Genomic DNA, 25,375 nt, shown 5'->3' with positions numbered 1-25,375 from the left:
CTTTTTTGCCTTATTACTTCTCTCTCACATTCCCTTTTTCCCTATTTCTCTACATTCAAATTTTTACAAAACATGCCACTCATTCTTCTCCATCACTTTGTGTCAAGAGAAAACAGACCCTGGCTTTTCATGTAAAGGCTGAAGTGGAGGAAAAGAGGGATTAGGGTTGTATCCCCTCCTTTCACAGGAGGATAAAGAGTCCTTAGTAGAAATAGGAGGAATTCAACACAAAGAATTTTCTCAGACAATACAGACTACAATTGAACGCTGTATAATTCAGACTTTCAATTTGTAGATTCACATTAGTAGCAACGAATCCACAATGTATTTTCTTCTATCATAGTCCTAGATTAAATCTTTTTCATGGCATTTCAGATATGAGATGGGTAAAAAGGTAAAAGTTGCTACATACAGTGGTGTACTGTGCGTCAACTACACAGTAAAGCAGACTGCAGGAATCAAACACTTACATTTAAAGATTCTTAAAGCTTTCTAGGCAATTTGCAAACATAATTAAGACTAATTTTTGTGCAAATCATTGTTTTATACTTCCAGAATTGTAGGTAAGTAGTATATACATTATGTGCTTCCTGTAAATATAAGTATTTTGCCAAGTGCAAGTACAAAATAGCAAGACAGTACTTGTGGTAATGTCAGAAATGTGGATTTTCACCCAGAACATGGATAAATTATTAAGGAAACTGTGTGTTTTGAGCTGCTTTAAATTGTACAGATTGTGATTCCATCATTGATAGAAATTCTATGTAAAATTTAAGAAAAAAAAAAAAAAAAATCAAACCCTTCCTAAGTTTCTTCACTACTTTCCATCTCTCTCACTCACTAACATTTTTTCTCTTCACTTCTCTTATCTCATATAATTTTAAACATATCCTGCCTCTTCCTGTAGATCCGTAATGTAATTATCTATGGTTGTACACAGCGCAACCCCCTGGAGATAAAGATCCACATGGATCAGACCCTTAGACCTGAGCTCCACAGGGGCCATATGTGAGCTTTAATCAGCTTACTGTCTCACAGCTGCTACAACACACACACTTCAAACACTCATTTTATTTGCCTGAGTCTTACAAATACTGTAATGTTATTAATGCCAAGAAGTTAACCACAGTGCATCCCAGGAAGAATGTTTTAACACGTATTAACAGTAGTTTGGTGTTGAAGTGTTCAGATTAAGTAACTGAGAAGCTACAAGCATGTGACAGAACACAGAATAATCTCACCTCACTGAATTAAACAATTCTGAGCAAATTAAATTAAGCTAATATTAATAAATGTCAGGAAGATCAACCCCTGACACTATCACTGCTTCAAGTTGAGAGATGGACTACAAAACCCAAAACATTATTCTAAAACAAATAAACTATCACTGCCATTATTCTTGCTTTTGTGATAAAAGTGGCTAACGACACAAAAATGCAGCCTTTTCAAGGATGCATGCATGTGGATCAGTAACTATTTTTGCTTACATTTTAGTATAGAGGCTAATTACACCATAGATAAAGGGAATGTTACCATAGTAGCAGGATAACAGCTTGGGCTGGTTCAGGAATGTCAGGGGGGTAACGACAGAAAAGAAATTCAGGATCAGACCATAATTGTTAGTCCAATGTCTGAATCTGTTAAAAATGCCAATTTATTGGACAACAATGGGTTAAAACTATCCAGTATTTGGTAAACAATCTCTGCTTTCTTTGGAAGAACAGAACATTTTATGTGTCTGAAATAGTAACAGTAATATAATACCAAGGGAATGAATCCATGGATATGCACTATTTCTGGGCAGTGATTCAGCCAGTTATTTCACCTCAGCCATTGATAGGTTGTCCTTGATAAACACCAAGCGGCAACAGTTTTATTCTGTGACTGTGGAACAATAGAGTCTCAAAAGATTTATTTGACTGTGTCACCTGAAAAGAAGTTTACTTCATATAGTAGCTAAGTACAGAAAAGCCAGCTAACAGAGAAGTCTGGTTTGGTTGAATAAAGGTGCTTAGAAAAACTTGCAAAAAATAAACAAAAAAAATAAACAAAACTGACAACATATACAAAGTGTGCCTACAAAAATGGCATTTGTTTATTACAAAATATTTAAATTTAGTTTCAGGATGAAGTAAAAAAGGTTCAATGACTTTATAGATGAAATTGCAAAATAAAAGTAACACAAAATATTCATTAAGTGCACATTATGTAATTGCAGTAATTGCATTTAATTCACTATTACCATATGAATGTATGTGTGCAATGTCATTAATACTAATAGTTTAGTAGTTCACTTCTCCCCAGAACTGGTAAATTAAATGACACTTTGAATCCATCTACAGTCATGGAAAAAATTATTAGACCATCAAAAGTCATCAAAAACAATGATTATGCAGTTAAGTACTAATTCCTGTGTGTATCATGTGACTAAAACATACAGAAAAGAAAACATGGAATGCCTAAAAGCACAGTTTTTGTCAGTACAATGCTATAGCTATTAATGTAAGAACTGAAGTGATTTTGGTTATTATCAAGAAAACATGGAAAATGGATAGATATCAGCTCTGAAATTCAACTCTTATGAGCCATTTTGTTGTTATCATATTTGTCCAAACAAATGTACCTTTAGTTTTACCAGGCATTAAAATGAACAAGAAATTGAAGAAAACAAGGGTGGTCTAAAAATTTTTTCCGCGACTGTATGTTGTCAACCCTTGGAAAACTTTAAAGATGTTGAGTGTACCAGTCCTACCTGACAGTCGATGAGCTGCTCCTCCATGTCCAGGTCTTCATTTTGGGGCTGGAGGGCAGAGCTCAGAGTGGCGCGAGTGCTCAGCAGCCAGTGGTCCAGCTCCTCGGCCTCACTGTGGTAACGCTGCAGCGCCTGCTCCTGCCGCTGCTCCTCCAACTGTTCGCTTAGTTTCTCCTGCGGTCATCAAAGAAACAGAAAACTTAAATACTCTTAGTGTGTATTGGTAGAGTTACTCTGCAGTAAACCGACCCAGAGACACAAATCACTTTACTGACATTAAAGAAAAAGAATGCGTACAAATGTCTGATCCCATACCTCTAGTAGCTGCCGTTTCCCAGAAGCCTTCATTCTGATGGTGGCCATCCTCTCTCCCAGCACAGTGAGCGTAGACTGCAGAGCCAACTGGTCGCCAGCCTCCCCATCACTGTCGCTATCTGCCAACTCCTCAGAGAAACATGTCTGTAACTCCCCGATCTCATCCTGCAACATCAGGATCTCATCCATCAGTGCCTAGACAGACAGAGACGAGAAAAATATTAGAGGTAAAAGAGAAGAAGCAGAAAACACGTTAGAGAGAAAAAGAGGGAGGCAGCGGCGATGGAGTTTTGTCCAAATCGCCTGACAGTACTGTTACAAAAAGGAACTGTAGTCGGCTGTAGCTGTGAAGTTGGCATAGCAACCAAGAACAGGGCCATGCAGTCTGTGCAACCATTGCACGGGCTGGTGCAATATTAAAGCCCTCAATCAATCTTTGTTTTCCAGACTTATCCTAACAGGGTCTCTGACAGCAATTTAGCTTAATACACACATGAAATAACTAACGTTGACATTTACAAAGTAAGAAAAAAGGAAAAAAAATTAAAACAATCTAATTTTCCTAGTGTTTTATTCTCAAAACAAGATAAAACTTCAAGTCTCAAAATACAATTGCAAGTTTTGTTTAGATCAGAAGTTTTCGTATTGCTCTGTTTTAATTCATACTTCACATGTTCTCCTGTCAGTACTATTACCTGAACCCCTTAAACATGACCAGAAACACAACCTCCCCAGTATATCCAGACATTTGGATCCCCTCCTTCTGTCTAACCTGGTGAGCAGCCATCTGGCTTTCCGGCGTCTTGGTGGGCTCCAGGCCTTCATTGAGTGCTCCCTCAATGGACTCCATCTTTGTGGAAATGGACTGAAGTGACTCCTGATAATGCTGCTGCCTCTCCAGGGCCTCGTACAAACTCTTCTGCTTCTCACTGATCTATTACAGAGAAATAGATAAATAAGTATATATGGAAACATGGTAGTAGAACCTCTAGAGACGGCAAGTCTGACAGTGCTAGACTTGCTTTTTTCTCATTTACCAAGGACAATGTAAATAAAACATTTCAATTTACACATTGATGCAAATCTGCTGGAATTAGCTTATGTGAAAATTCTCATTCATAGCCTCTGGGCAGGTTACAATATGATACAGAAATACTTTACAGAAGTGAGAAAGATGTGCAAAAACAATATAATGTAGATGCATATAAAAGCAATGCCAGAGTAAGTAAAATAACTGACAATTTAAAGTTTGATTACATAACTTTAAATCATAAAGTTAAACCAGTGACGTATATTAATTACAAGGGCAGACCATTCACAGATTGAATGTGACAGGAAGTACAAATAAAATACAGATAAACTGATCTATTTGTGCCTCAGACCAAGTTTTGGTTCTTACACAATGGTATTATCCAAGTCACTGGGTCTTTTTTGTGGTAAGTGTCACTTACCACATTTTTTAGTGTTTCCCAGGATCTCTGTAGGTCATCGAGGTTAGCAGCGCTGGTCTCCATAGACGGGTCATAGAGTTCCTGCAGAGGCGCCCGACTGAGGGTCCCTCGACCCTATTATATATCAACACAGCAAGTTTGTGTTTCATTAGTTCCAGAGGGCTTTGACGGTACATACCTGTCTCAGTATATTTACATACAATGAACAGGACCCATTGCAGTGTTTTTATAAATACACCGACTAATGGGCGGTTGTATATTAAAATATTCTTTAACATACAATAAAATCAGTATTAAAATGAAAGTTTTTTGTTTCTCTGATTGAAAATACACATAATTCCTTCAAATTTAAATTAAAAACCATACTGAAAGCACGTTTACATTGCTTAAAATTCAGGCTACTTAAACTAATCTAACACTTAAGTTTGATTTGTTTTACTCTGAGTTGCATCTGGTCAAAGTCCCCTGAGATTAGTGCGAACTCTTTCCCCCAATACTTTCTTTCCTTGCAGATTTGAACTTTATTGATTGTAGTTATCACTCCACAGGCAGTTGACAAAGACATCACAAGACAGAAAAAGTGTTTTTGTTAGATTTTACATTAACAAATGTGGGTGGACGCATCCCAGAGAGGAAAATGCAACTGTTTCACTACTGTATTCTTATGAGTCCAGAATACACAAAAGCAAACTTATAACTGTAGATTACCTACTGGAAACTACTTAAAAAGAAAAAAATAGGGACAAACAAACCAGCAAAATAAATCTGCAAAGCTAAGCTGGGCAGCAGGGGAAAGCAGGGGCAGCACACCAACTCTCCCACTTTTCAAAACACATATTGTGTTGATACTGGTGATTGTTGATGGTTGATGTTGAGCGTTGATGGTTTGGAGATGACAGTGGTGGTGGGGAGGTTGGGAGAGGGGTGGGGGTAACATGTCCATCTTAGCAAGTCATGTAGACTCACATACAACCTTATTAAAACAAGTGAACAATTCTTTAATAAAAGAATGATTATCCAAGGTGTTTATGTATAAAATGAGTGGAGTTTTGTTGTAATGTTAGACAGAAAACTTAAAGAAAACGTGATTTTAGGTTAAAATGGACAATGATGGTGTAGCGGAGGCAGGTCAGAAGGGGTTTGAAGGTTACCAGGGTTGGGTTTGCAGTACCTGGTTAAGAGGAGCGTCAGTGTTAGCCCCTGGGGAGGGGGAGCGGCAGGCAGGGGGAGAGGAGACCTCGCTGTTGGTGCCCTCCTCCCCTGATTCTTCCGTCACAGGGGAGAGGAGTGTGTGGCAGCGGCCGGCTGTCATCTGACCACACAGACGCACCGCACATCAAACACACACATCAAAGAAGCAGGTTGAGGGAAAAGGGAGGGGGACCAACAGAAGAATGCCCAGATGAAAGGAAAGAGGACACAAGAGAAAGACAAAAATGCGGTAGAAGAGAGGAGAAAAGAAGAGAGTATAAAATTAATGGGGGGAGTGCAGGTTAGGCTGATTGCTGAGTAATTAGAGTAGTCAAATAACATGGAACAGAAACCTATTAGATCACATTACTGCGATTGACATCAAACACCATAACACTTTGCCATACAAAGCATTACAGCATTACAGAGGAAAGGATTAGAGATGTAATGTAGTGCAGCATTCATCTGTGCTACCACATGGACAAACAGTAACTTGGGCTGGTAATGAATAAGCCACTAGGATTTTAACAGGATGCATCAGTGGAAAGGAATGGACACTACCAGGAAACCACTCAAACTGTAAGCACACACACAGATTTCTCACACCAAACTGTTCACGTTGCAGTTTCAGAACTAAAGTAGTTTCTCAGAAGGTAGTAATTTCCTGTTTAAACGGCAACCAGACACTACCACAAACAGAAACTTTGCTGTGTAATATTTAATTCACATTTCTCTAAAATGTCCCACAGAGAAAAGTAGAAAGCTCAAGAGCTAGACAAAGTATAGTTAGAAAATGACAGACGGGAGTAGAGAGTACAGCAACAGCAGCAACAGCAGTAGCAGCTGTCCTAGAAGCAGCACAGTTGTCTGGGTCTGCATGCTTCAGTAGGGAGGCAGAGCTGAAATGTGAGCCAAGCTCTACTGGGCTGATTTTTGGCAGTTAATGCACAACTTGGCTGCCTGACTCAGGACCTTGTTATATTCTGGGCTTTTTTTCCCGGGCTTTATGATGCAATGCAATGCAACGCAGAGCATCAGCATGCCGGCATGTGTGGGAAAGTCAGTGGTTCTGCAAAGTGAGATTAGTTTAAACTCCGCAGCGGGCTACTAAGCTGGATACTAACCATGTTAAACAACTACGGGTCAAGGATATCAGCAGTTCCAGCTGCCTATTAATACCATTCATACATTCATGCTCAGCTCACACCCAAACACACACATGCAGTAATATCCTGTTTCCTGACTGCTGAGGCTGAACACACCACAAACAGCACAAGGCGAGGAACAGAGCAAATCTGAATAGACATACTGAAACAGTGAGGATGCAAGGAGTATCTGGCGGTTTCTTATGTGCTAAAGTAAGGAAATGAATGATCAAACTGAGCAATGCAGACTATAGTAGCAGCCAGACAGATTTATGCTAATATAAAGCAAAGTGATGTGACACAGCATGGGAGAAAACTAGAATAGTAACAGTTGAGATGCAGAAACATAAGGGGTGTTATTTCTTTCTTTCTATACAGTTTAAAAAGAAATGTCAGAAAAAAAACCAACAATATTTTGAGAAAAAGTCATTCAGAATCTGAATAGGTGCACCAATAGTTGCATAAGAGGAAAGAGCAGTGGCAGCATTTAATGTCTCACTGAATTTATACTTAAATTTAGGAAATATAGTATGTAATAGAGCTGCAGCAATTGTTTGTACAGTTGATTATTTTTGTAATGTGTTGCTTGCAATGTGTTGCTTGAACTATAAACTATCAGAAAATGTTGTACAGCGTTTCTCAGATCATAAGATATTGTCATCAATTGTCTTGTTCTGACCACAGACAAACTGACAACTAATCAATTAAACATTGCAGCTGTAGAACAAAGTATAGCGAAACTGAATTTGCTGCACTCCCAGGTCCCCAGTGGGACCCTTCAGGATGTCTGAACTCCACTTTGACAACTACTGGGACAGAAATGAAAAAGGGAATGAGGCTTCGATCAACGACAAACAAACTCACACACAAACCAGTGTCAGACAGACATATAGCCGTGCAGTGTGTACATGTGTGTGTGTGTATCTCCTAAAAAGGCTTTGCCACTCACCATGACGACAGAGGGGTGTGCTGGAAGCTGCTTGGTGGTGGCAGTGGCGGTGTTGGCCACAGCACTGGGCAGTTCCTCATCACTCAGCTCATCCATGCCGTCTGAAAGACCCTCCACCTCACTGACCGTCAGCAGCATGGTGGCGTGTTTGGCCTTCACTGTCAGCATCTTACACTTGGAGTGGAGCGAGGCGATCTGCTCCTGATAGCCACGGATCTTCTGGGCCAGCTCCTGTCAAAACATGCCCCCCAAACAGACAACCCCACCACCCCCAGGGTCAGGAGAGTGTGGCTCAGTCCACAATAGAAGATCAATAGTTCCTTGTTATTTTGAACGAAAGGGGGGTGGTGGCTGAGTTGGTTTAGCGTTGAATGTGGTGCCGGTGCGAGAGGAGTAAGTGGAGCGGACGCATTCTCTTTCCTCCCCAGTCTCGGCTTCACAGTGAATAAGCGTAGAAAGAGAATAGCACTGCCTCACTCTCTCTCTTTTCTTTTCCTCTCTATCTTCTGAATCTCTGAGCCAATCAGAGCAGCACAGAGGCGGGTGACTCAGAGTGGTGGTGTAGCCAGCATACAGGATGTTTGGTTGAGAGAAAGACCCTCGCAGAAATAGTTCAAAATCCCTCAGACACTCCCTCTCCTACACATACACAAATGGTAAGGAAAAACAGGAAATGACCTCACTGCCTGCCCCTCCCCCTTCCTCTGCCTGCTGCTCCCTGCCGCCACCAATCCCAGGGGCAGATTCCTTCCAACAAAAGAGCGCCGCAAGGAGAGAGGGAGTGTTTAGTCTAAGAATGACAGAGATGGTGTCAAATTACAGCTTCAGTATAGTCGAGGCCGGGTCCAGCTGCTCCTTACCGCCTCCTCCTCCTCTTTCTGCTCCCTCTGCCCCACAGATGGTCAGTTCACTGATAATCAGGTCATGTGACTAACTGGGCCAGTGGAGTTGCAGCTATCTGCTCAGTTTAGAGATCAAACTCAGACATAAACACTGCCACTCTCTAGTGACAGGAACTGCAGCTACAGGAAAATGTATACAAATACCTGGATTCGTGTGTCGCCTGTCCCTGCCTGCAGGACATCACAGGGAAAGTTAGAATTTAATCTAAAAAAAATGTTGCCTGCAGAGAGATTCGATCTGTCTCTCTGCAGGTTTTTGCTGCTATCAGGCCGCCCTCCCTCCTTCACAATTTCTCTCTCCGCATGGGAGATCAAATGCACTTAGTCAGCAAAGTAACACTGCAACAGAAAGCACAGGGCTCCAACTACAAAGGTAAACCATATCAGCTAGGAATCTAGGCAGAAAATATTTACATACACCATCAGATAAAAGAGGAAGCTCTGACTGTGGACTGAAACAGACTTCATGCTCTTCAAAAATGCCTGTATGGTATGGCCACTACCTGATAACACTGTGCAAAATGGATTAAAGTAGTGCAAAGTTATACTTGAGTTTAGAAAATCTCTAGTTCTTCGTATTTCAATATGAGCAGACACTTAAAATGAAGATTTTAACCTCTTCAGCTCAGTGACTTTGCAAAGTACAGTCAGATTGAGTCAAAATGATCTCCCTCAGCACCTCTAAGGCATACAGTATATTTCCTGTTCTCTCTTTTACACCGTTTTAACTATTTCAGATGACAGGAAACGTACAGTGACTCAAGGTTTCTATCTCTTTCTGCCCTTTAATTTTGAAGAAGCTAACCTCAGTAAAGTTGCTATTACTTCCTTAAATGGAGTAAGAATGACGAATCAAAAGTGATGTAGTGCATAAAAGCATTACACATCATCTAAAAATACTTTGTGCAGTTCTGTGTTTGGGGCTGTTAATGGTTTAGACCAGGACCTCTTAAGTCCAGCTCAGGCCAAAGATTTACAATGAAGTGAGTTACAACTTGTAACTATAATGTGATGATCTGCAGCGTTCTGAAAACCAGTTTACACCATCTGTTCCAACTTCTGGATTTTCAGGCTTTTTCATCACTGGTCCTAATTTGTTGCATTTTAAAATTTGACAGGAAATAGTGATAGTGAGATACCTGCTACTGCTGCATTTTTACTATTGATGAAACAGTGAAAAAAATGAGAAGGTTAAAAATTTGGAGCTGAAGCAAATATAGCTGAGGTTTTTGCAAATTTATGCCATGAACTTGAGACAGGAGGCATGTGCCCTACAGATGCAGCTGCTCCTCAGACCAATTGATGAAATAATGCCCCCCCATTCCTACATGCAGAACTATCATTTTGACATGTTGACAGTTCGTAACAGGCCTGGCCAGCTGACTTCTCTGTGAGCTGATTGGCTATTGAAACAGGTGACATGCCTCACATTCTACACCATAGTGTCTGGACCAGCTGAGTTGCAGGAAACATCTTCAACTGGTTTCAATCAGCCTGAGACCAGCCAGACGTTACTGCTGCAACTTTTCCATTCAACCCTCTGAAATAGTTTCATCTCCTCGGGAGTCTTCAGTCTGAGCTGGGCTTTAGGTTGCATTTAGAGCTTATCTTAATGCTCCAACAAACACTATTTCAGACAATTGGTCAAGTGTTGCTCAAGGCACTTTTCCATTAAACCATGACACCCTCAATAGTCGCCTTCAGAATGAAAGCGAGTCCATGCACGTAGATACCAAAATGTTACAAAATTATTTCCTTAGATTATAGGGTGTTGCCGAAACTGTGACTATACCTTTTGGAATGAACATATGGGTGTAATGTTTATTTAGAATATGGACAAACATAATTGTATTTCAGTGAGACTCACCTCGTGGTGGTGAATCTGAGCCTGGAGTTCCTGTATGTTATTCGTAGAGACGGGCCGATCCTGAATGATGCGATGGGCTTCCTCTATTAATCTCTGGAGGTTCTTCACCTCTTGTTCGTACTGCTCATACTGCACCACAGCCTCCTGGAAAAAAAAACAAAAACACCACCACCATTCCATCAATGGAAGTAAATATTAAAAACCCTTCTCAGTGAAACACAAAAAACATCTTTGCAAAGCCCAGCTTCAAAATAAATCTATAAGAGCTCAGAGTAATGAGATGAGAAACGGTAATATTCTGTTCATTATGAGCCTCTGCAGAGTGAAAAGCATTTATATGTTACATCCTGAATCTTTTAACTTAAAGGTTTTTGCATAGACTTGAGTGTGCTGATGGTTTTTTCATTCAGTTGACTTAATTATACCTCCAGCACCTCGTCTTATTGTTATTCTGTCAGTGAATACAAACCATTTACAACCACTAGTGTTTAAATTATTACATGAAGTCTATTTAAGCAAAGACACACAACTTGATCCAAACTGTACAACTGTGAGAACACAGGCAGATTCAGTTTCATATCTTTCTCCATCTTCGACATGGCATGCTTGGTTAAAAAGGCTTATAAGCTTCCAGTGTTTGTCCTACGGAAACCGTAAAGCTGAGAGTTAAAGCTTAATCTTCACTACAGTGAGATTAAAAGCAAAATCTGACAAGAGCCAAAGACCTGGGAGATACCAGTGGTCATATGGGGGCTAGAAGAAAAAACAGACATTCCTGGGAAGGCGTGTTAGGACACTACACCACGGTTAGAAACACCCACCTCAACAAATGACACACTAAAGTAAACTACATAAGGAAACAAAACATTTTTTGATACTGCTCACCTGGTCAATTTGTAAGGTATTATTTAACTTTAGACAGTTATGAAACTCAACAAAACACTAATCTACAAAATATTAAATGGAAACCAGGAGTAGGACTTTTATCTAAACAGTTATTAATGCATTACCTCAGTGTTCCCAGCTGTTTTTGTGGGGAAACACTTATTAAAAATGAACTATCATGGTCCATTTTGTAAATTCAACTGCCATTTTATAATATTAAACAGGTTCATAATAGAATCTTGAAGAGTTAAACAAGCCCATTTGAAAAGATAAACATCAACCAACCCAGTCTTTGGAAGTGGATGCGCAGGTTTCTTAATTTTGAAGTTTATTATCAACTTTTCAATATGAGGACGGCCTTGTACCTGCAGGATGTTGCACTGCTGGATGGTGGTGTGCTGCAGCTGACTGGCCTCCTGCTGCAGGTTCTGAGCTGTGCGGCAGATAGGTAGACTAACCACTACCTCCTCAGGCAGCCGGAGGGCGCTCTGACACTGCTGCACAGCTGCTACCTGCTGCTTAAAGCCCTCCATTTCCACCAACAGACGCTTATAAAGAAAGAGAGTGGAAAAGCTGGTTGGATCCTCGATCATACGGAAATAGTAGTGCAACTATTTTTTCATATTTAATTAGAAACATGCATGAGTACCTGTCTCTGAGTGAGCTGCTCCCTGAGGCTGAGCCTGTTGAGGTCAGGGGAGGCAAGGGTGACCTGGATCTGGTCCACAGCACCATGAAGGCTCTTCACTTCTGCCTCCAAACGCAACATGTCCTTAGGAGAGAAAAACATGTAATAAGTCTGGTTATTTCATCTTAAAAACAATGGCGTGCAAAAGCATTTTTACATTCCAAGTAATCTATTTCAGTAAAATTAAAAAGCTCAAAGATGGCCTATCCTATTTTTAGTAAAAACTGAAATGTTAAATGGCATCCAAGACAAATCCAAAGGAGGTGAACTAAAAACATTCTATTCAATCATGGATAAGCCAGTATGTTTCATCTTCCAACTCGTTGTCAGGACATGTCAGGTTTCAGCCTTTTTTCAGTGATTTTTATTGCTAATTTGACTCTGCCCTGTCCTTGATGAACATTTGGTTGTTTTTCCAGTTTTCTCCCTTCAGTACAATATATGCAAACAATCAAAAACAAAATAGAATTTGACAGAAAGGTGCATGCTGGAGCCAAATATTACCATGCCTACTCTTATCTTAAAACAACACTTACTTATTAATTTAATTTATGCAGGCTCAGACAATACTGGATATGCCAACCCATATACATATATTTACAATCATTAATTGTCGTGTGATACAAGTGAGACACACAGCTATAAATGAGAAGAAAACAAAAGAAAAACCTCCTCATTTGCACTAATACCATAATATAATTAAAATGAAAGAAAATTAAAGTCACTTGGAATACTAATTGTGCTGTATCTTCATTGTACACATTGAAAAAAATCCAAACACGTACCACAAACAGATTTGCAAATGCACAATGTTATTTGCAGCAGCAGACTGTCATCTGTGTACCAGCTGCATAACAATCAGATTAGCATGACAGATTATTGCTGCACAAGCGTAATGAGACAGCGCATTCCAATATATTGGTGTAGTACCAATAAAAAACCACAGGAGAGCACTGTTGGGCTGCAGTTCTGGTCTATTTGAACATCAATGTGTCTACATTAGTGAAATAAAATAATGCAGCTCTGAGGAATACTTAAAGTAATAAAAAAATAATCCGATCACAGTGCCCTAAACAGATTTTGAGATGGAGTATTCCTGATGTGTTTCTTGTGATGCTCATCTTAATGTCATTTACCTTCGCTGCATCCTGCAGACTCTGCAGACGAGTCTTGGCCGTCTGATGCAGCTCCTCTGTGTGCCTGCTCAGATGTTTCACCTGCTGACTCCACCCCTCAGTTTGTAACACCTCACCCAGCTGCGCCTCCCGCTCGCCCATAGCTTCCAAGTCGCCATGGAGACCCCGACACTCCCGAAGCAAGGCCTGTCACCATAGAAACATAAATTACAACTCAAAGAGAAGAGCCTTTTCTGTTGAGCAATTATACTAATTAAGGCCAGCCTGCGTACTGTACAATATGTGACATGTCACTGAAAACTAAACGCGTGTGTGGATCTAATTAACAGTACATTTTGAGGGTTTCTTCACATTTAATATGTTAGCCTGCTAAATAGTCTTATTTATTTTGTGTAAAGATGAAAATAAAATGACTAAGAAAACAGTTTTACACAAGTCAGCAGTAGTTATCAGCTATCTTTAAACCATTTACACCTCCTGCTCATTAAAATACTGACCTGATGAGCACGAATTTGTTCCTGCAGCTGGGATGCAGAGCTCCAAATGATGTTACCAGTGACCAGAGAATCTGCCTTTTCAGCCCAACTCAAAATGAATGCCTTCATGCCCTGATATTCCTCGACTTGTCTCTCTGCCTGCTCACAAGAGATAAAAGATGATGAATATATCTATTAATGGATGGTAAAGGAAATACTAAGTTAGGTAAACATGGTCAGTTGTAATTAGGGGTGTGTATCGGCAAGAATCTGGCAATACGATACAAATCACAATACTAGGATCACGATATGATATATTACGATATATCATGATACTGTTTATTTGTTTTTTTAAAGATTATTTCCTGGAAGAATTACACCAGAAATATGTACAAATACTAAACACATTTTTATTTGATCAGAACAGGATCTGATGCTATATCACAAAATTTTTCTAATTCTCCTAGTTTCCAAAGGAACTAACATCTGCCACTCAGACAGTAAAAAGTGCTTTTAGTATGCTTCAAATAACCATTATTTAATAAAACAGTGTTAAATAATAATAAATAAGATATAAACAATAAAGAAAACCAAAAAACAAAAATGAACCTCTGCCATATCTGCATTTGATTAAATACCTAAAAATATCGATACAGTACTTTTTAATATCGATACAGTATTGTGAAATGAAATGTTGCAAAATATTGCCGAACTGATATTTTCTAAACACCCCTAATTGTAATGTAAATTTTCACCTTCTTCAGTCTGTTAGCTCTGTCCTGGACCTGCTGTGTCGTGTGGCGTTGAACCTCAGTCAACTTGGCTACAGCATTGCCCAGCTGCTTACAAAGGAGAGGGTTCTGCTCTCCAAACTCCTGCACTGATACTCCTAACTCTGCTAGAGTTCGACCACAGCATTCACACTCCTCACAAAGAATCTGAGGAGCGGGGAAGAGAAGAAAGTTAAGGCAAAAGGAAATAGAAAAGTAGTGAGTTGGAAATAGATCAAAGAAGAAGCTGGAGGGTAAAACTTAAAGGAAAGCTAGTAAATCTTGCATCCCCTGTGGCTCTGGACCAAACGTTATTTTTACTACACAAACTGCATAGCCTTGAGTGTCAGATGGACAAAGAAGAAAAGGGAAGAAACAAGTGTCAGGAAGGAGGAATGGGAAGAACAGGTGGGAAGGGGCTCAGACTCCCACCTGGAATACTCCTCGCTAAAGTGGGTCAACGTGGAAGGCAGAATTCAGTTCATGCCATTCCAACTCTCACACACTCATTAACCTCAACATCTGCAAAATGAATAGCCAATTTAACAGGGGTTAATTGCTTGTTAATTAGTCAATCTGTCTGGTTGATTACTTTGGTTTCTTCTTTGGCCTCCTCCAGGTCGCCACCCTTGTCTTCTAATTTCAGAGCAATGGTCTTCAGCTTTGTCTCAATGTCCTGGAGTCTGGAGCTGAAGTCCTGTTTAACATCTCTGGTCTGCTGTACCTCCCTTTCCCTCGCCTGGACCTAAAACAGATGTGATGGATAGTACTGTAACTGAAGAATGGCTTAAAATTCCTTTGGAAACAATTCACAAGTTGTATGAATCAATACCTCGGAGAATTGAGGCTGTAATTGACGCAAAAGGCGGACCTACACCATATTAAATTATATTTTGTTGATTTTTTAAGGTGTTTCCATTACTTTGTCCAACCCCTGTACATGTCTGGAAAAATTAAAAGATCACACCAAATTTCCACACCTGATTCTGAAAATCAGGACTATTATACCAAATAATTGATGAGCTCTTCTTATCTTTACAATTAAAACATTAGTATTGTACTGCTTCAAATTAAAATGAACTTGTTTTCTTTGCATTATCACCTGAAAACATTGCAGTGTTGCAAGCTAGCTGTATTCAATATGTATTAGTGGTTATATTTATTTTATTGGTTTATTTGACAGGGACAGCGCATATCAATCAAAACTGCTGTAAATGTGCCAGAATTAGCCAAAATTAATTTTCTAAATTTTTAATTATTTTTATTTTTACATTGGTTGTACCTGGACAAACTGTTCTGTGTCACTATGAAAATAAAACAAAAAGATTTAAGTTACAAAACTTTTAAAACAATCCACCGGTAATGGTTTGTATTCTTATTCAAAAACCTACTAATTAAATAGTTAAGCCAGTCACTTCTTAATTTTTCAAGAGCTCTAAAGTCTAACATCAAAAAGCAGCAGCAGACTAAAAGAGAGTGCATTTACATGTGAGTTTGAGGCATATGTTCAGCATGAAAACAACAACATACTAAGCAGTCCTAATCTGGTAATGAAGCTAGACCATCTGATATTATCTGATCTGTAACTGTGTCCAGGAGTCACCTGGTCTTCGGCAGAGCCCAGAGCCAGAGCCACCTCCGCCAGCTGCATGCTGAGCTCAGAGGGTAGACCAGTTTGGAGGTCCTGGTACTTTGACTGCTGCAGCTCCGTCATACGCTCCACACTCTGACGTCTGCTGATCACTTCACCATGTGCTGTCTACAACAAACACACATACTAACCTTTAACACCCACATGACATGGTAGTGAATTTTTCCAAACAATAAAAAGGTCCATACTTCAACTGAATACTTTTTTGTTGTCCACTATGAACTCAACTTGGACATTTTGCTTAACTTGACATTTTACCAAGTGTTAAAATGTATGTATTTTTTTTTTAAAGATATCTAATTCAATGAATTAATGAGGCATTTATTTTTAAAAAGGGACAATTCATATTAATGAACATTTGCACGTAAATCCGAGAGATTATAGTCACACGGCTAATTTCCATCTCGAGTTCCACTGGCAGGTAAAAAAAAAAAAACAAAAAAAACCCTGCTTACAAATAACGTAATACCATAACTGAAGTAAGACATACAAAAAGAAAAACAAGCAACAACACAGAAAGCACACAAATACACAAAAAACGGGGACCAAGGCAAGCCACCAAGCAAAAACCTATCACGGTCCGCACATAAATTAGATTATAAATATCCCCTTGTTGCTGTTACACATTATTATATTACCTGTCACTGCTAAACACATCTGATGTGCAATATGTCTTATAAGGGATCAGTGCAATAACAGAATGTATACTTGAGTGAGAGTGATTGGTTTCTGCTTGCGTTTTGTTTTTCTTTACCTATTAATTTTACCTGCTTTTATTTGCATGTTTATAGTAGATTTTATATATGATGTACAGATTGGATGACACTTTAAAATTTTGTTGTACTTGTTACAAAAACATTAAAGATATTCTATTCTATTCTATTCGGTTGTTCCACTCGTGTCTGATACTGGTATTCTGAGGCTCACTGATTTTCGCTTTTCACAGCACAACAGTTTGTAGAGCTCACAGGCCAAAATATTATTCTGAGCTACAGCTCATTTAATGCCTGCTGTTAACTTTATCATGATGATTCACTGTTTTGATTTCAAGGTCAACATGAAAAAACAGTCATTCATTCACCATTTCTCCCCTGTAATTTCTAAACCACAACTCTGACTATTATTTCCCACTCTAAATGTTCTTTGCAGTCTATTGTAGTTGACTGTTATGCACACACTTGTAATTAATGGCCTGATTCAAGGACCCTCACATGTAAAAATGTATATTATTGTGTAAAAAATATACTTGTTGACTGGTAAACATTATGTGCATGGTGTTTGCTTGTGTACCTCTAGTTCATGCAGCAGTGATTCTAGGTCTGCTGTAGGACTCAACAATAAGCCTCGAGTATCTTGGATCCAACCCTTGACCAAACCCAGCTCCTTTTCAACCTCCTCTCTCTCCCTCAGCTCCTGTTGAACCTGAGCTCTGCTGGCCCGAACCTGCAACACGAGGCTAAAAGAGACAAAAAAAAAAAAAAAAAAAAAATCAGTGTTTGACTTTAATGTGATTTGTAACTTGTGTGAATGCATTTAATGTAGTGAAATAAAAAACAAACATTTACATCTCACTCACCTGTCGTATTGTTCCTGCAGATTTCTGATTTCCTGCAGCCATGGGGTCTTTTCATGCCCATTCTCTGTCTTCATCTCCATCGTCCTCTCCTCCTCTTCCTCTCCTCTGAGGCTGCGAGAGAGTTGTCCCAGCAGGGCCAGGATGGACTGCTCCCGCTCCACCTCTAGGCTGAAGGAGTCGTGGTACTCCAACAGGCTCTGGAGCGCCGCTCTGGTGGCTGCCTTCTCAACCGTGCTGTCTGGAACACGGCTGTGGAGGTCCTTGGACACAGAGCGCACCTTCTCCATCTGAAGGACAGAGATATTTGTGAACTTAAGACAATGATTCAGGTGGTGCAGTGAGATTTCTGCTGAAATTATTACTGCTAAGAACATCATTCCAGTCAGCAAATATACTGTAACTATATTTGTGATGATTGAAGAGGTTATATTTGACTCAAGACTCCACATTTACATTTATTATTGAAACATTATCACAGCATATTTGCTGCTTCACAGTCAGATGCTGATTGGATTGACATTTTTTGCAACACTAAAAAAAGTTATAACACACATCTACAAAAAATTGTAAATGTTTTTTTGTGCAAGACGTAGACGATACTTTCACAAACAATGGAAGATTTACTTTTTTCTCTTCCCTTGTCTTTAACACAAATACCTTTTCCTCTGTCTAATTAGAAACAAATATCATTGTCCCTAACTTATTTGTGTAACCTCTACATAGCACAGAAACCAGAGCCCAGAGACTGAAAAGTACACAGATGACATCATGTCCAGTTAAACAAAGGAGCCATTGAAAACCAGTGGACAACAGAAATGTGCCACATATGAGGAAGTGACCACCACATCTTACAGTTTAACCTCATTTCCTTTTCAGGAACAAGGCTTTGTGGGAATCTTTGGTACCAGAGAGCCTTCACACTCAAAATAGGTCGAGAGGCGGGAAAACTAAATGACACAGTGATTTGGCAGAAGGAAACAACTGGCTTAAAGCCTGGAGTTACATCACACTCACCAACTGGTATTCAGTCGCTGTTGCATTTGACCTAAATCTGGAGTTTCAAGAACACTTCTGTGTGTAGTCAGCTTTAAGTGTAATGTGAGTAAACGGTTTAGTCTGTAAATTTAAGCAGCTGTTGGATGACTATGGGGACACTGAAAGCTAGGTTCATGCACATACATAACACATATATTAATAGCTACATGAATGTATACTTGGAACAGACGTAGACAAACATGGGAGGAAACCTTGTGCAAAAGTGATATTAAATGTGCAGCATCTTCTCTTCACCTTTTCTGTGAAGTTCCTCCACTCCCTCACAGTGTCCTCCAGCGCCCTCTCCTGGACCCGGGCCACACTGCAGAGTTTGGTCCAACGTTGCCATAGTGATGAGACACAGTGACTGGTCACAACTGTGCTAGATTCAGAAATGATCTGCTCTAACTCTCCTGCTTTCTCTCTCACAGCGTTTAAATGCAACTCCAACAGGTCGATGTGAGCCATCAGAGACTGTGGACAAAAGACGACACACAAGTGATTTCATTAATGATTCATACACTGCTTTGGCCACCTACCAGCCACAGCATAATTATAGTTTCATGTTGTAAATACGCGATAACCATTCTTGTACTGTCACGCTTTATGTCTCACCTTATAGCGCTGACACTTGTCCTCGGCCTGTTGCATACTGACGGCCTTGGCTGTTGTGAATGTAGCCATCTTGTTCTCTGTGTCATTCATCTGTTCAACCACTTTGTCCTTCTCATGTTGGAAGGAGGCCCACAGAGCTGCACACCTGGAATTTACACAATCATATGCTTATATTCAGTCAGATTACATAAGTATATGTACAACATTAATGCAATAATCTGTATGTACTAGCTTTATACTTGTGTTTCTTTGCTCTACAGACTGTACCATAATGTGCTTTAATTAACCTCTGACTATATTCACACACCTCTGTAGTTTCTCTTTGTGCACATTCAGTTGTTGTTTGACTTCTTTGTTTCTGAGCTTCATTTCCACAACATCTTCTCTGATTTTGCTCATGGCTCCTGGTTCTACAAATTCCACCAGCAGAGGATCCAAAGTCCTCATCTCTTCTAAGGCAGCTGTGAAGCTCTTTTCCTGAGCTGAAATTTCTTCCAAATCCCGGATACAATCTGTCTGGTTGTCGAGCTCCACTCCAGAGCTGGCTCTCTGGAGGAAAGCTGCAGCACAGCCAAGCCATTTCTGCACAGACTGCACAGATAAGTAGTGCCTCTGGACCAAGGAAAGAGCTTGATCCACAGCCAGCTGTAACAAGCAAAAGGTGAATTAATTAACTTTAAGTTCTAGTTGCATATTCCTACACTAGAACTTTTTTAAAAACATAAATGTTGATTGAACATGCCTCCCTTTACATACAGTTAAACTACTGTAAATGAAGGTTATATGTAAGAGAGAGCTTTATTTAACTGGCATTTCAGATAGGGAGGCATTTCAGAAAAAAATCTCTGCAATGTCATTATGACTTTTACTTATTCAACAAAATGGGACATTTAACCAGATTAAATCCCCACATTATCTATAAATGAATCATTTATTGCTTTTTTAAACTTTATGCCATTTCTAAAAGAGTCTCTTAGATCTTTCAGTCTCCCCGAGTCTATTAATATTAAAAGCTTAGGAGAACAGCAGACAGAAAATAAAATTCAGTAGGTTTAACACTTTCAGTGCCATGGGCCGATTAAATCGGCTTTACGAAAACAACCTGTAAAGTGCCACGGGCCGATCAGATCGGCTTTGGAGAACACGCCATATTTGTGGACAAACAAACCATCCACCCCCATTTCTTTCTTACATTTCGATGACGTTCTTTCTGTGTCCCCCTTTTGAGACCAAGCAGACGGGAATTTGAGGTCACGCGACCGAATAATATTTTTATATCTTTTTAATGTTTCTTATTCTCCGGTGTTTCATCAGAGGGAGCCCTCCATGCCGGGGGGCGGCTGTGGACTCCGGGGGCTGTGGCGCCTTCTCTCACTGGGGTCCGCTCCTTTCTGGTGGGTGGGGGTCCCAGTTGGCCCTCTCCCACTAGTTGGGATGCGGGGCTGTGTTGCTGGTGCCTGGTCGCCGGGGTCGGCGGCTGCATCCTGGTGCGGAAGGCTCCCTGAGACAGCGCCTCCTAAATTGATGTTTTACTTTTACTTGTACATTTTTGTTCTGGTCTACCCGTGCTCAGTCAGTCTTCTTAAGTATGTGTGAGCTTGTGGTTTGCATGTATATGTGTGTGTGTGCGGGTGAGTGGGTGGGTGTGGGTGGGGGGGCGGTACTGATTTTTAAACTGATATGTAAAGCACTTTGTGCTACAGTTTTTAATGTATGAAAAGTGCTATATAAATAAAGATTATTATTATTATTATTATTATTATTATTATTATTATTATTATCATTATTATTATTATTATTATTATTATTATAAATTATGCAAATTACGATCAATAATGAATCGGCTGCGTCCGGTGCGTTTTGGATCTAATCAGCAATCGGTCGGATGTTACCGAGCGGTTTCCTGCAGGATTCTTCAAATATTATAAAAACGACGCGAAATACTGAAAAATGGCCAAATTCTGTGGCACTTTTAAGGCTTATTAGCCCCTTAACTGTCTGGCACTTAAAGAGTTAAGTCATAACTGGCTTTAAATTCTTGTTAAATTTTAACTCTTTACTGCAGTGATTTTTCAGTTTTAGATGACTTTTTAGTTTGCATTATCACATACTGTGTCACTACATATGTGACTTTTAAATGATGATGGTAGTGTTTGGTGGTCTGTTACAGTTGCTAAAAACAAATATAAATATTAATTAATGTAATTAAATTACAGCTGCTTAAAATACAGATTATACTCTCTTCAATAAGAAGTTCATACACTGCTGCCAGTAAAGTTGTAACGACTGTTTTCATACACATTCCTCTTTTTATTCCCATCTATACACATCTTTAATGTGGTGCCATGCTTACATATTGAGAACATAACTTTAAAACACTGGTTGATGGACAGAAATTACACATGACTGTATAACGCACCTGTTTTTTGCTCCGTTCTTGTTGAATTTCTGCTTCCAGCGTTGCCAGTTTCTGTAGCTTCTCTTCTACATTGACTTGAGAAACTTGCTTTCCCCTACTGGCCAACACATTGGTTAACCTCAGAGCACTTTCTACTTCCTCTTCCACGATTTTCAGTCTCCTCACTTTCTCTTGTACCTGTTTAACTGTGACCTCAGAAAGTGTCAAAGGCTCCTCCAGTCTGACCTTTAAAGTCATCAACCACTCCAATACTTTGTCATAATCCTTTGTGACATCCTCATTCTTTGCAATATCTTTCTCTTTTTCTTCAATAAAACATTTAATTTTGTACTGTGCAGATTGCAGTGATTCAAGCTGTGAGGTAACTGTCTGAAAAGCAGTGGGATCAAACTTCAGATCAAGGCCTTTAGTGTGTTGGTTACATTCTTCAGTCTGAAAGTTCACACAGTTCAGATGTTCCAGCAGCAAATAAAGGGTTGCGATGTTATCCATGGCATCTGTTTCTCTGTCTGATTTTAGTCTGTTGAGTTTCTCATTCACAGACTTCAACTCTGAATCCAACTTCTCTAACACTCCATTATGTTCAACTACTGTTTTCAAGCAGTCGTCTAAGTCTTTAAGTCTCTCATCATTTTTCCTCTTCAGTGCATTGTGAAGGCTGATCAGCTGCTGCGTCTCCTCAGCTCTGTATTGCTGACCCCTACTGATAAACATCTCATTTTTACCATTAAGTTCTCTTACAGCAGGGCTAATATGGAATAAACTCTCTTTAATATTTCTGTGTTCATTTATTAGACGTAAAACATCCTCTTCATTGATTCTGATAGTCTGCTTGTCCAGATTGTCAAACTGCTCCTGGAGCTCCTCAAGTGCATTACGAGTGATACCAAAGAAAGTGCTGAACTCTTTTCTCTCCAGGATGATTTGTTGGACTCTGTCTTTTTTCTCTTTGGCTAGAGCTAAGATGGTGTTGTACTGCTGAGGCAAGGCATTTAACCTCTCATCAAGGTAGCAATGGTCAATCTCATTCAGAGTAGGAAGAATCTCCTGACCTATTCTTTGGACTATAAGGAGAAGGTTCTCATACTCTGAAGCTTGTTCTAGGACCTTCTGAAAGTTTGAGAGTTGTGTTTGCAGCTCCAAGCTATCATCAACATTGCTAAAAGTGATTTCAGGGAAGGTTATGGCATCTGCTTGTCTCAACCAGTGGCAAGTCTTATCCAGGTCAACTTGGAAATATTTCCGAGAGGTTAAGGCTTTTTCCAAGTCTGTGAGTCGCTGTGTCGTTCTCTGAAGGGCTGCTTCAAAGACTGCTTGTAGCTCCTGAAGTTTTGCCAGAGTTTCTTCTCTCTCTTTGTCTGTGGCATCTCTCTCTAGCTCTCGTCCTTGTGTCCAGAGAGATGCTAGCTCCCTCTGGTACGCCCGTAAGCCACTATGGACCCCCCGACACGCAGCGACCTGTTTGGTCAGGTCTTCAGGGAGGAGTGCGATGTGGTCATCTATCAAAACCTTCCTCTCCTGCTGCTGCACCCAAGACAGTGCTCTACCCAGGCCTTGAAGGAACTGTGTCCTCTCTGTGAAGGCCTGGAAAGGAAGAATTAAATATCATATATTAATTATAACAACTCAAACACTGATTGACATTTCTGACTAAACAGTTTGTTGATTTAAAGTGCACCAGTACTGGTCATGCTTATGATATTAATTGTGCTTTATGTATTCCTTATAAGCAAGAGTTTTACAACTTCAGTAAAAATAAATAAATTAAAAATCGTCATAAATGCACCACACTGGACTTATTTATTTTATTATTTAAGATTATTTTAGGCAAATAAAACTAAGACTAAAACTAGCTGTAAAAATTCTTGTAAAAATAGCAGTTTTCAAGGATATTCAGACTCATCCTAGACAAGAATAGAATACTGCATTCCACAATATGGGACCTTTAATAAACAACAGTTTTGTGCATAATCTATAATGTAATGAATTCTTTCATCCCACCTTACCTAAAAAACTAGATCAAAACTAAACTAAAACTATTTTTTCAAAATTAAGTTGAAACTACTTTTCACTTGTAAAATTATCTGAAACTCAATATATGATTAATTAAAACCCATATAAATTGAGTAAAAACATTCTGTGAGGCCTAATTAATACCAAGTCCAGCTGCTTACCTTACTCAGGTACTTCCTCCTTTGGGATACCCGAGCCCCTAGAGCCTCCACCTCCGTCTGAGCGTGTTCAACGAGCTCCTGCAGACATCTTTTCTCACTCAGCCCCAACCTTACAGTTACTGCCTGGGCCTCGCTCACCGCTTGACCCAACAGCTGTTGACGAGCCTCCAGTTCTACACACACACTCAGATGGTCAAACAGGAAGCTCTGGGCCAGATCAGGTGGAGGGCTGCTTTTCAGTGCAGAGGTTAGGGCAGGCCGCTGCTCCTCCACCCACTCCCGTGCTTCCCTCAACTGGGTTTCAACCCGTGCCAGATCCTCTAGTGTCTGAGCAGAGTCCTGGATCTTCTGTTGAATCAGGGCTTCGAGTTGAGCCCAGCGCTGCTCCAGGTGACCCACCTGATGAAAGGCAGAACACGGACTGACAGTGTTTCTACAAGAATCTGAATACAACGCATCTGCACCATCATAAGTTTCTAACAATAAATTTGTTCAGATTTATGTGGTAGTCCAGGACAAACATATACACATATACATAACTGATAGTGTTTTTTGCTCATTATGCATTAGACAATAAACAATTAACATAGTAAAGCTACTTTTCTCACCTGTTGTTTGACCAGCTCCTTGTCCAACAGGCTAAGTCGAGGCAGAATAGCTTGTCTCTGGTCCCTGAGCTCTTCTAAAGTTGTTCTCTGTTCCTCTAGATCACTGAACAGCTTCCTCAGAGCCTCCAGGTGCTCACTTGTACTTTCTGTGTCTGCCCTGAGAACAACAGAGTAATGGGTTCAACAACAAGCTGACAAACTACTGTAAAAATAGACATGCGCTCATTGACTTTCTGATTCACAGCACACACCAGGGTTTTTGCAGGTTTCCAGAACTTAAATGTATGACTTTTACAGACCTTTATAAGACAACTATGAAATAAATGAATGACCTGTTTTTGTTCTTGATTCAGATCCTGTTGAACTTAAAAGGAAATTTAGCATTTACAAAAACATTACTGGCTTATTATTCATAGAGGTAGTTATTTTTGGATGAGAAGAAACACCACATTGAGACACAGTACCATGTGACTAAATACATTGTGACTGGACTGCACAGTTTATATTGTGGTTATTTTTTCTGTGTTACTTTTCTGTAGTGTGATACATAAAAATCCTTTAGAAGAAGTTTACAAAAGTTCATAATCCAATATATTTTTTCAAGGCATGTCAAATTATACTAATAAAAAAGAATACAAAATGCCTTAAATGCATATCATAGGATTTGGGATTTTTAACGACTTGTAGAAACCCTGGATGAAGTTTGAATGATACATACAGTCAACTCTTTAATGATAAATTAGTTTGTAAATGATTATGCAGTACTTTTA

The 25,375-nt window shown here is 39.6% G+C and overlaps 1 protein-coding gene across 1 annotated transcript in view; it reads right to left on the bottom strand.

Annotated features, from left to right (window-relative positions):
• Positions 1 to 25,375, bottom strand: part of syne1a (spectrin repeat containing, nuclear envelope 1a) — a 141,839-nt gene that overhangs the window by 49,823 nt on the left and 66,641 nt on the right. Inside the window, exons 61-82 of the mRNA XM_030128026.1 lie at positions 24,606 to 24,762; positions 23,998 to 24,396; positions 21,824 to 23,407; positions 19,712 to 20,049; positions 19,405 to 19,549; positions 19,045 to 19,263; positions 17,755 to 18,041; positions 17,469 to 17,634; positions 16,131 to 16,286; positions 15,120 to 15,272; positions 14,513 to 14,695; positions 13,779 to 13,916; positions 13,282 to 13,467; positions 12,107 to 12,229; positions 11,823 to 12,005; positions 10,573 to 10,716; positions 7,804 to 8,034; positions 5,690 to 5,830; positions 4,519 to 4,632; positions 3,840 to 4,001; positions 3,068 to 3,262; positions 2,753 to 2,926 (exon numbers count right to left, since the gene is read on the bottom strand). Coding sequence (XP_029983886.1) covers positions 2,753 to 2,926; positions 3,068 to 3,262; positions 3,840 to 4,001; positions 4,519 to 4,632; positions 5,690 to 5,830; positions 7,804 to 8,034; positions 10,573 to 10,716; positions 11,823 to 12,005; positions 12,107 to 12,229; positions 13,282 to 13,467; positions 13,779 to 13,916; positions 14,513 to 14,695; positions 15,120 to 15,272; positions 16,131 to 16,286; positions 17,469 to 17,634; positions 17,755 to 18,041; positions 19,045 to 19,263; positions 19,405 to 19,549; positions 19,712 to 20,049; positions 21,824 to 23,407; positions 23,998 to 24,396; positions 24,606 to 24,762 — 5,578 coding nt within the window. The remainder of the gene's footprint in view (positions 1 to 2,752; positions 2,927 to 3,067; positions 3,263 to 3,839; positions 4,002 to 4,518; positions 4,633 to 5,689; positions 5,831 to 7,803; positions 8,035 to 10,572; positions 10,717 to 11,822; positions 12,006 to 12,106; positions 12,230 to 13,281; positions 13,468 to 13,778; positions 13,917 to 14,512; positions 14,696 to 15,119; positions 15,273 to 16,130; positions 16,287 to 17,468; positions 17,635 to 17,754; positions 18,042 to 19,044; positions 19,264 to 19,404; positions 19,550 to 19,711; positions 20,050 to 21,823; positions 23,408 to 23,997; positions 24,397 to 24,605; positions 24,763 to 25,375) is intronic.

Source organism: Sphaeramia orbicularis, chromosome 24 (genome assembly GCF_902148855.1).
Source record: "Sphaeramia orbicularis chromosome 24, fSphaOr1.1, whole genome shotgun sequence".
Lineage (NCBI taxonomy): Eukaryota > Metazoa > Chordata > Actinopteri > Kurtiformes > Apogonidae > Sphaeramia > Sphaeramia orbicularis.
This window is presented reverse-complemented; position numbering and strand designations above follow the sequence as displayed.